The following is a 12,155-nucleotide window of genomic DNA, read 5'->3' as shown; positions in this document are numbered from 1 at the left end:
ATTTTTAAATATTGAACCAGCCTTGTTTCTGCAATAAATCCCACTTGGTCGTGGTGTATAATTTTTGATACGTTGTTGACGTTGTTGGACTTGGTTTGCTAATATTTTGTTGAGGAATTTTGCATTTAAGTTCATTAGAGATAATAGTCTGTAGGGTGGTGGGGGGTTTTTTGGTACTATTTTTGTTTAATATTGATGTCAAGGTAATACTGGCCTCATTAAAATAAGTTGGGAAGTATTCCCTCATATTCTGTTTTCTGGAAAAGACTAAAATTGGTGTTAGTTCGTTTTCAGATGGTAGAATTTTTCATTGAAACTATCTCAATATAAAGATCTCTTCAGAAGATTTTAAATTACAAATTCAGTTTCTTTAATTGTTATAGGACTATTCAGGTTATCTATTTCATTGTGGTTGAATTTTTATAATTTGTGATTTTTAAATAATTGGTCAATTTCTTTAACGTTGTCCAACTTATGAGCATAAAGTTGTTCTTAGTAGGTCAGTTATTCTTTTAAAGGCTGCAGGAACTTTAGCAGTATCCCGTTTCATTCCTGTAATTGATACGTGGCTTTGCTCTTTTGTCAGTCTTGCTAGATTTGTATCAATTGTATTGATTTTTAGAAAAGTAGTTTTTGTTTCATTGATTTTTCTTCTATTTTCAATTTTATTTCTGTTGTCGTTTTCTTTTTGCTTGCTTTGGGTTTATTTTGCCCTTCCTTCTTTAGTCTCTTGAGGTAGGAACTTCAGTTATTGATTTGAGATTTTTCCTCCTTTGTAAAGTCCAGACTTTCAAAAAGACTTTGGTTCACTGTAGTATAAAGTTTTGGTTTTATAAAATTTAACATTATTTATTAAATTATTCAAATTTATACATCCTTTTTTGTTTAACTTTCAAAGGTTGAATATCTCCAACTATCATGTTTTTGGTTATTTTTGTGTTTCTAAATGGTTTCTGTGTTGTAATAGGGTATTGCTGTTATCAATTGGTTCATAAGGTTCGTAACTGTTAAAATCTTAGATCTTTGGGGTTCATTTCATCAACATTATAGGAGCCCATCTCCAAATTATAGAAATCCAGTGAGGGAAAAGAGAATTGCCTAAGCTTATTTAGTTTTATTCTGGCAGTTTAGAAAGCTAGCAACCTGTGGGGACCTGGGAAAAAGCTGAGTCAACAAGCCTGTGCTGGAATGTTTTTTATTATTTTTTAGTGTGCCTACCAGGAGTCAGAGCCATATTAATTCCTAATTAGGAGTCAGTTTTGACAATGCCATTCCCTTTTGCGGGTAGAATTCCCCTACAGTATCTATAAAAGGTGGTGACATTCTTGTTCTTTGACCTCTAGTCCTTGTTATATTTTTTCAAGAGGTGCTGGTGGAATCCCAGTGTATCTCACCTCACATTCCCTCATCCCATGTCGTCGTTGCTTTCTAGTCATTCACTTTTGTTAATAGTTACAGGTCTCTAATGGTTTTCTATTTTATTTTTCAGTTAGTTTGGTAAGTTATAGTTTTTTAGGAAATTGGCTTGTTTCACTTAAGTTTTCGTATTCAGGGTCATAAACCTTTATATTGTATTCTTTATTAATTCTTAAATCTCTACTTCTAGTTTTGTCCCTCTTTTTCTTCCTAACATAGTTTATTCGTACTTTTTCTTTTTTTCTTGTCCATTTCACTGGTCTTTGCAAATAATCAGCTGTTGGCAAGGATACTCTCAAGACCTCTTGTATACCTTTTACCTAAATTCACCAATTTTTAACATTTGCCACATTGAGTGTATCATTTTCTCCCTCTCCCAACACACGCACACACCCACATACACAAAAATCACTTTTTTTCTGAACTATGTGATGTAAGTTGCATTACAGCCTGCTTTTTACCCTAATTGTTCAGTGTATTTTTCCTAAGAACAAGGATATTCTCTTACAAAATTATAGTATATTTATCATATTTAGGAAATTAACATAAATACAGTACTTTAATCTACAGTCCCTATTCCAGTTTTTACAACTGTCCATGTAATGTTCTTATGACAATTTTGTTTCTTCAGTATAAGAAAATGTAGCATTTAACTGCCATAGCTCTTTAGTCTTCTGTAAAATGGAGCAGTTCCTCAGTCTTTAATGACATAGACATATTTAAAGAATACTAGGCAGTTATTTTATAGAATGTTTCTCAATCTGGATTTTTCTAATGTTTCCCCATGATTAGATTCATATTATTCATCCTTGCCCAGAATATCATATAACATCTTGTGCCAGAAAGTAAAGTTGTACTCAAAGGATGAAATCTTGTTGAAAAGACACAAGTCAGCATGAAGGAGTTCCCTTTATCCAATTAAAGTAGGATAAATGATTATAATTCATTGACTAAAACAGGAATTCATATTATCTATGTTCTAAACAAGCAGGCAAATGGTGGAAAAGTAGTTCTTCCTTTCTGTAGATTTTTTTAAATGAATTCATACCCTTTATTTCTTAATACTTTTTTGGGGTTTATTATATTCATTTTTAACATTTTAAATTGGACATTGAGTTCATTTTATTTTCAAATTCTTATTTTCACTGTAAGCTTTTTAAACTACAAATTTCCTTTTTGGCTTCTTGTTTTAGATTGTTGCACTACACAAATTTTTATATGGAGTTAATTTCATTATCTTTTAGTTCTAAGGGTTTTCTAATTCTCATGCTGATTTATTTGATTCACTTGTCATTTAGAAGCAGGTGTAATTTCTTTCAAAAGAACAGGTATTTTAAACTAAAGTTTTATTGCATTATGTTTAGAGATGATAGCCTATGCGATAACAGTTATATTTGTCAAGATATATGTTATATTGTGAGTAAATGATTAATTTACCTAAGTGTTCCACATATTTTGGAAGAATGTATTTTTCAAGTAATTCATACAGGTTTCTTCATGTGTCCCATAGGTCAGATGTTTTAATGGTGATATTCAAATCTGCTTTATCTTTACTAATTTTGTGTCTATTTCATCTATCAATTATTGAGACATATATTCAGATATCTTACTCTGATTATAGATTTGTCAAGTTTTTCTTGTGTTTATTCTTGCTTAATAAAAATATATGGATTATATTTCTACTAAGTGAACCTTATTCATTATACCTTTTAGCCTAAGAGTCCATTTTGCTTATTACTCTCAGCATCCACCACCTTTTCCCAATATTATAATGTCAAGTTTAATTCCAGCTGCACACTTTTTCATATCCTTGTAGTCATGTGAGCCTCCAGTTAAATTTTATTCCTCTATTGGTTGTTTGTTCTAATTTTTATTATTTGCACACATACATGTATACTTTCTCGCCTCATTTATTTAAGTAGGAACTAGGTAGGAGTGTGGGTTTATTGGAGTATGGAAACTGTAGATACTGCTGCTCCAGTTACTATCTTTTTTTTTTTTTGAGACGGAGTCTCGCTCTGTCGCCCAGGCTGGAGTGCAGTGGCACAATCTCGGCTCACTGCAAGCTCCACCTCCCGGGTTCACGCCATTCTCCTGCCTCAGCCTCTCCGAGTAGCTGGGACTACAGGCGCCTGCCACCACGCCCGGCTAATTTTTTGTATTTTTTAGTAGAGACGGGGTTTCACCGTGGTCTCGATCTCCTGACCTCGTGATCCGCCCGCCTCGGCCTCCCAAAGTGCTGGGATTACAAGCGTGAGCCACCGCGCCCGGCCTCAGTTACTATCTTTTTGAGTGAAAATAAAATACGTATGTATGTCTGACTGTCAAATATTTGATCTCTTTTGTAACTTGCTGTTTTTTATATGAACTATTTAGTTATACAAAAATAATGTGTGTTAAAATAAAGTGCCATAATTATGAAAATATGATACTATTTTCTTTCCCTTCTCTCCTCCTTTATTCCTTTTTTTCTGCCTCCTTCCCTTCCTTTTGTGGTAGCTGAAGGTAACAGAACTGCTATTGTGTGAGAATCACTGCCATTGCTGCTTCTGTTACTTATATTTTTCAATGTCTAAAGTCCCACTCAGCTCAGAACACAGTGTTAAACACAAATTTATATTAATAGACAATTGTAAAAACATGTATTTGATAACAATTCTATATAGAATGTCATAATGTATTTATTTCTTAAAGGGTACAGGTTTTTACATTCAGAAAATTAAAGTTCATAATAAGAGGCAACTATTTGAGATATCAGTTATTGGCTTTGGTTATCAAGTAATTTAATCTGAATTTGGAATTATTATTTTGAAAATGAAATTATTTTTCATTGGATTCAAAGGTATTTCAGAAAGTTACTAGTAAAAATTTTTATGTCTGGTTACCAAGCATGCTACTTCTTAGATAACACTATTTGTGAACATGTAATTATCTACTTGTAAGGTAGAAACTACAATATAGTATGTAGTAATTTAAAAGTGTATATTTAATTGTACTCTCTTCTTCCAAATTATTAGTTGTTATTAGTGAAACAAAAATGCACTTACACCCATTTTTGGCTTGGTCTATTTTAAATGCTTCTGGCAAGCAACACAGTTATTTTACGATGGGAGTTTTGCTCTATATTTCCCAAAATAACTTGGAATAAGTCTTCAGAAGTTGTAGTTATTTAATAACCACAGTTTCTCCCCTTTTTTTCCCCTCTGTAAATTCTTACCCTGGAACTTTTTTCAGATGAAGGAAAAGGGTTGGAGATTGAAGCATTTTTACAGCCTTTAGAATCCATTAACAAACTCTTCAGAATTTATTCACATAAATTCTTTGAAGTGCTTAATACTTGTATCTGTCACTCAAACACCTCTGTCTCCATACTCAAAAATCCTTTTCATAAATAATGATCTCCCATCCTCGCATAGCAAGTAACCTATTGTGGGGTGGTGGCATCACCTAGTCACCAACATCACCATCACTACTAAGATTTATTGAAGATTTACTATGTGTCAGGCAGTATTTTGAATACTTTATTAGTTCATCTAATTCTCAAAAGTCAGCTGGATGGTGAGTGGTAGAGACTGGACAGGACCCAGCAGTTCTTGGCTACAAAGCCTACAAGCTAAACTAATTTCTGTACTGAATTCTTCTTACACGGTAGTAACTGTTTTCTTCTTCTTGAGAAGTGAATGTGTCATGTTTCTGTCCTGTTCTATTTTTCATAGCTTAATCATTTTATTTTGAACACTTTTCACTCATATAAAAATCCATTTTTGTTAAACACCTTCTTCCGTTGTCTCTTAACCTGGTGTTGTATAAGGAAACCATTTGTCTTCCCTCTTCCTTCATCTGTATCAGATTTTAATAAATTTATGTCAACAGTATTTTCAGTTTTCTTGAAGTCCAGAGTTCACCTGTTTATCTGTATTTTCACAAATAACGTCTGTTTAATGTTAACAGACAAAAGAATAAAAAATAAAAATAGATTTTAAGTTATTTTCGTTACCACTGGATTGAAAGACTTTAAGATCTTCTTAAAATATCTGTGGTTCCAAAAATATTTACCTTGCTAGTAAAGAATTTAGACTTGTATGTCTTAGGTAACTTAGATTTGTTTAGATCTGTGTTGGAATGCAAAGTTGTGCTACCAAATACACCTACATAATTGTATTTTCCTCCTTTATTATTATAGTCACTTTCCTAAAGCTGGCTCCAGCCAGTCTATTTGCAGCAATTATATTGTACTCCAACCTGGCCAGATCTGTTTGTATGTAAAAGTCTGAATTTTTCTTCATGCAGTCAGTATAAACATTTAAGTGCTTTTGAATTTGTTGTGGCTTTTTCTAGTTTAAAATTTTCCATTATATCGTTTGTTTTTTTTTTTTTTTTGGTTAATTCTTTATTTCTAATCCCTGTGCATTTGTAGATGATCAAAAGTTCAAAAAGTTCTAGTACTAATACTAAAACATTACTCTAATTTGTTCATTGTCAACCAGCCGCATTTTTAATGGATCAGTGAAGGGTTATTCGTGTCATATTATTTTGGCAACATATTCTTTATAGTTATTCTTGTTGATTGAGTCCTACATTTAGTATTTACTTTACAGTAGCTGTCTACACTTCTGATGTCTTTCCAGTTTATTAATATAAACTATCTTTTGAGTAAAAAAGAGGGTGAGGCCACTGGTTGGCTTTTAAATTTATCTCTACTATCTATTTTATGAATGTCCTTCATTAATACGATGGGGGCCTGATGAAATTCACACCCACAACTAATTAATACTAGCAAGAAGTTTATTCAGCTTTTAATTAGAATTAGGGATGTATTACAATAGACCGAATATTTTTAAGATTATGTTTTTAATAGCTTCTGGCAATGGCCTTTAGGATAGTCTTAACAAGACTTAGAATTATTTATTTCCTTTTGCACCATGTCTTGTCTTACAAAGAAGACAAGATGTTAATTGCCATTGGTAATTAGTCTAACTTCCTATTGGCCAGAAATAATGTATCCCTTTACCTCATTTCTCCTACAAAGTAAATAATTCACTGGTAATATGGGATTGGTTGTTTTTAATCTCTTGTCAAAGATGTAATTGCTATTTTCTACAGTTTGCTAATTATGCCAATCTCAAATATGGTAATTCAGCATTGAACTCTGCTTCCTGTATGACTGTTGTTACTAATATTACTATTATCTTAAGATACAGAATTAATACACTGAAAACTACATTGGGCTAAAGTCAGAACTTAGTGTTCTGATATAGTTGAGAAGGGACGTGAAAATAGGCAGCAGAATTCAGTAATTTTAAGAATCCTCTAGCCTTTAAAATTATTTTTGCTTTTCAGGAATGTAGATTTAGTTCTCATCAGATGATGAGTAAACATCTTCTGAGGCGTTCTTTATTCTGCTTTCTTTTTCTTTCTTTTTTTTTTTTTTTTTTTAACAACTTTCAACCCCATTGATTTTTTTTTTTTTTAATTTGAAGTAGACAGTTGGTATCTGTCTCTGTTACTTAATCAAGGTGTACTATACATTGCTTTAGTGTGATGAAAGTACATTTTAAAAAATGCTACTTAAAGTCAAAAGCAAAACAACTTTCTAATATATTATGTCACTTAGATAAATAAGAAAATATTGTACATTGCATAGGGAACCTATGAGAATTATGTAAATGAGCGATAGACTGTTCTAGGAGGCATATCCTAAAAATTATCTACAATGATGTTGGGTGATTGTGCCAGTAGATTACCTTTTTTCTATTCCACTGCCTATTCCAAAATTCGTTTTAGCAGCTACCATAGAAGTTTTTCCCTAAAGGATAATCAGTTTTATGCTACATTAAATATATAATGCCAACAGTATTTTCTCATATTTTTATAGATAGAAGTAAACAAGTTGAGATCTAGTTTATAATTAGTATGTTTTAGTACTGGTTGGTATGATATTTAAACTCAGTATTTTCATGACTTTTAGGTGGAACACATTTCTGCATAGGTATTTATGTGAGTCAAAGAGCTAGTTCATTAGCCTCTTCATTTCCTCAGTGCATTTTAAAGCTCATTTTTATTGATTTATTTATAATTTCATCTTTTAGATTCAAGGGGTACATGTGCAGATTTTGTTACCTGGGTATATTGGGTAATGCTGAGGTTTGGGGAATGATGGATTTTGACTCCCATATACTCAATAGGTTTTCAACTCTTACCTCCCTCCTTCTCTCTCCCCTGTAGTAGTTCCCAGTGTCTATTTTTGCCATCTTTGTGTCTATGAGTATTCATTATTAGCTCCCTCTTATAAGTAAGAACATGTGGTGTTTGGCTTTTGGTTCCTACATTAATTTGCTTAGGATAATGGCCTCCAACTATATCCATGTTGCTGCAAAGGACGTGATTTCATTCTTCTCTATGGCTGTTTAGTATCCCATGGTATATGTTTTATAAGTATATACGTACCACATTTTCTTTATTTAATCCACCATTGATGGACACCTAGGTTGATTCCATGTCTTTGCTATTGTGAATAGTGCTTAAACTTATTTTTAAAACTACTTTTTCTGTGAGTGTTGGGAGGCTCTAAATAATAGATGCCATTTGAAGACAAGATTAGGGTAGATCACGTTGAAATTTTATTTATCTGAGAGTTAATAGTTGAAAATATTAATTTTGGAAAATAGAAGAGGGGGCTAATTCAGTAATATTTTCATGTATTAAAAATTTAAGTGTTATTATCATATATTAAAAACTAGAATCAAACTGTTTTTATGTCTTCCCCTTTTTAACAATTCCAATTTAGCATTGTTTTACAAAATACTGCTTTTCCCACTGTTTATGAATATAGTAAAAATGTTGCAGTAATTTATGACACTAACATTTACTTCCCCTTGAATTCTAGAACTTAATCATGAATTGTTGTTGTTGTTGCAAAGTGATTGTAACAAATATTTAATAGTAAATCTGTGTAAAATGCTTTAGCAAAATGCCAACTCATAAAAGCTCTGGATACATGTAAATTCTTTTTTTTTTTTGAGACGGAGTTTTACTCTTGATGCCTAGGCTGGAGTACAATGGCACGATCTCGGCTCACTGCAACCTCTGCCTCCCAGGTTGAAGTGATTCTCCTGGCTCAGCCTCTTGAGTAGCTGAGATTACAGGCTCCCACCACCACGCCTGGCTAATTTTTGTATTTTAGTAGAGACGGGTTTCACTATGTTGGTCAGGATGGTCTTGAACTCCTGACCTCATTCGATCCACCCGCCTCAGCCTCCCACAGGGCTGGGATTACAGGCATGAGCCACTGTGCCTGGCCGTTAATTCTTTTCTAATACATGTAGAGTCATCAAAGTATAGGAAGCAAAAGTCTTGAGAAAATTTCACTGCATTGCCTATAAACGGGCAGGACTGAACCTTAGTCACATTTTTGGTTATTTCTGAATTAATAAAACTTACTACCAAGAATTATTATATTCAGTGATATGCTGATAAAAGGTTTAACAATCAGCTTTCAAGAGGGGACACAAGTCAATGATTTATAGCATTTACATACCTCTACCATGGCTGCTTTTCTCAACATGCTATCATTGCATATAGCATTGGGAAGAAATGAGCAGTAGTGTGGCATTATATAGTATTTCCACCATACAGATATGACAGACGTAAACTACCTCATGAACATAGGTAATTGTAAAAATATAGTAAAATAATTAGGAACTGATGAGTTTTGTGTATTTATTATTTTATTTTTAATGTAATTTATTTCATTGTAGAGTTATATATTCTAGCTTTTAACAATGGCTTCCAAAATTCCTGAAAATTTAATATCTGGCTTTTAGGAGCCAGTATAAGCAGACTCTAGCAGACCTCCCCTCCAAAAGTATAAATTAGAGATTCCTAGTCCATGATCTGTGAATGAGTTCCTAGGGAAGTGCATAAAGCCTAAAAGTTTTTCTGAGGAGAAGTATTGGTTGAGTACCTAATATTTGTCTGCCACTATAGTTTAAGGATTTGGCAAACAGACAAAGACCAGCTCATGCAGGGCCTAGTAGGTCATAATAAGAATTTTAGTCTTGAAAGCATTGAAAAGACATTGAAACTAGGGAGTGGTCCAGTAAAGTTGCTATTTTTTTTTTTAAGAAAAATTATTACTTTACCTGCAGAGTACTGCAATTACTATTAGTAATTCACGACTACTAGTAATATCTGAGGGGATCATCAGCAGTGCATGGAAGAGACGTGCAAGTGATAATGGTGATTGGAAAAGAGTGGAGGTAGTGAAAATATAATCTTTCACCAAATACCAACTGAGCATTTATTATGTGTCATGTGCTACTATGGGTTTCATTTGAATTATTTTTAATTCTTTTCCTCCTGTTATAGGGGATTCTTAAAATAATTAAGGTGTGTAGTTCTAGTCTTTTTATTAGATTAATTGCAAAGATCACTAGTATATCCACTTTTGTTTTATGTGACAACTAACATTTATTAAAAACATACTGTGAATATGATGAAAGACAAAGGCCCAGGAACGAAAGACTGAAGAGACCTTACAACTGTCCTGGAATGGATCCTATACTGGAAGGATTTTTAAAATGCTCTAAAAGACATTATTAGTATAGTAGGCAAAAATGTAACGCGGTCTATGGAACATGGTCTATAGATTAAAGTTCTGTGTTGGTTTTAAATTTCCTGAATGAGATCACCATAGTGATTACATAAGAGAACAGTATTGCACTTAGGAAATATACTCAAGTGTGTATTAAAGAGCAGTAGAACATAATATATGTAACTCCTTTGAAATAGTTCATAATAAAGTAAGTTAAATGTTTATACATGGACATATACGGAGAGAATGTTAAAAATTAATGTGATAAATCTGGATAAAGGGCAAACAGGAATTTTCTGTATTATTCTTGTTACTTTTCTACAAATTTGAAATACTTTCAAAATAAAAAATTTAAAAACCAAGGGTATATTGATTCATGCATTGCATGAAGCTCTTTACATGAATGCACATTCGGTCATTCCACTCTAAGCTCTGGGATATTTTGGTACTGTAATTTCTGTTTTAGAGATGAGTAAACTAAGGCTTTAAATGTTAGGTAACTCACTTAAATACATATTTTGAAAAAGTGGCAAAGTGTATTTGTTTTACTGCTATGACCATTAAATCCTTACACAAAATATAAATACATCTTTTAAGAAGTTTAGGAAAATGACTTTGTTTTGTTTTGTTTTTGAGACGAAGTCTCACCGTGTTGCCCAGGTTGGAGTGCAGTGACGTGATCTCAACTCACTGCAACCTCCGCCTCCTGGGCTCAGACGATTCTCCTGCCTCAGCCTCTTGAGTAGCTGGGATTACAGGCGCGTACCACCATGCCCAGCTAATATTTTATATTTTTAGTAGAGATGGGGTTTCACCATGTTGGCCATGCTGGTCTCAAACTCCTGATTTCAAGTGATCCGCCTGCCTCGGCCTCCCAAAGTTCTGGGATTACAGGTGTGAGCCACTGCCCCCAGCCAAAAATGACTTTAAAAAGTTAAATTTCTATTACTACCACCCCCCTGCCTCTTTCCTGGAAGTAATTCCTGATATATTCCTCCGGAAATTTTGTTTGCAATGGGAGTGTATATATGTGTGTATTCTTTAAAATGGGAGTATAATAAGCATCTTGTTTATAATGTGCATTTTTTTATTCCATCTTAATCTATTGAGTGACTTTGTGAACTAGACCACTTTATTTAAAATATTTAAAATTATTCATTAAAAAGTAATAGCATTGTATCATCTCAGTTTGTATTTATGAGCTACATTAGATGCATTTGATGTATGTATATTAATTTTTGGTATTTGGCTTTTGTCAGGTGGTTTTGGAATGTATGCTTAAAAAAGACCTCATTTATAATAAGGTCACTCCAACATTTCACCACTGGAAGATTGATGACAAGAAGTTTGGTCTTACGTTTCAAAGTCCTGCTGATGCTAGGGCTTTTGATAGAGGTATCCGAAGAGCTATAGAGGATATTTCTCAAGGTAGGTATTCTTGACTATTTTCTTAATTTATTTGTCAGTTATATATAGTAGAGGTTATCTTTCCTAAACTTGACCCAAAGTAGTTTTCACACTTTAACCATGTCAGCTTTTGTGATATGTGACCAGGCTTTGAAACCTCACAATAGATGAAGATAAAATAATAGACTCCTTAACGTGATTTGTATTTGTCACATCGTAGTCTATGTCAATTGCATGTATTATCTTGAAGAGTCCATCAACAGCTGACTTCAGATAATTCAAATGTTTTAAAATAAGAGCTTGAAGGACGAGGGAATAGAAATGTACAGCTGTGAGAATCCCAGTTGGTATTCTACTTGTGTATGTATGACACCAGTCACATCCTTTTTTTGGGTAATTATATAGAACTTGTAATATTCAAATTTATGTAGACTCTAGTTATTCCATGACAAAAGTCTTCACTTGATTGATTTCATTATTGAGGATTGGCAGAGACCACAAGCTCATCTATTCCTTTGTTATCTTGCCAGTCTATTAAAATTATTAACTCAAAAGCATACAGGTTTTGAAGGGAAGAATAATGTTTTTTCATGTAAGACTGGCTTATGCTTACTTAAACAAAAATCACATTAAAACCCACTTCTTCCATAAAGGAAGAAATATCCAAGACTTGATTTTTTTTTCTAATTAGGAAAATTATTTAAATTTAACTAACTTTCTGTATAAAGTAACTGAAAGT

The 12,155-nt window shown here is 32.9% G+C and overlaps 1 protein-coding gene across 1 annotated transcript in view; it reads left to right on the top strand.

Annotated features, from left to right (window-relative positions):
- SPRED1 (sprouty related EVH1 domain containing 1) overlaps positions 1-12,155 on the top strand; it is a 101,483-nt gene that overhangs the window by 58,187 nt on the left and 31,141 nt on the right. Inside the window, exon 3 of the mRNA XM_032174393.2 lies at positions 11,269-11,437. Within this exon, the coding sequence (XP_032030284.1) occupies positions 11,269-11,437 (169 nt within the window). The remainder of the gene's footprint in view (positions 1-11,268; positions 11,438-12,155) is intronic.

The sequence above is a fragment of the Hylobates moloch genome, unplaced genomic scaffold (genome assembly GCF_009828535.3).
Source record: "Hylobates moloch isolate HMO894 unplaced genomic scaffold, HMol_V3 SCAFFOLD_14, whole genome shotgun sequence".
Classification (NCBI taxonomy): Eukaryota; Metazoa; Chordata; class Mammalia; order Primates; family Hylobatidae; genus Hylobates; species Hylobates moloch.
The sequence above is the reverse complement of the archived record's forward strand: the minus strand, read 5'-3'. Positions and strand labels throughout refer to the sequence as shown.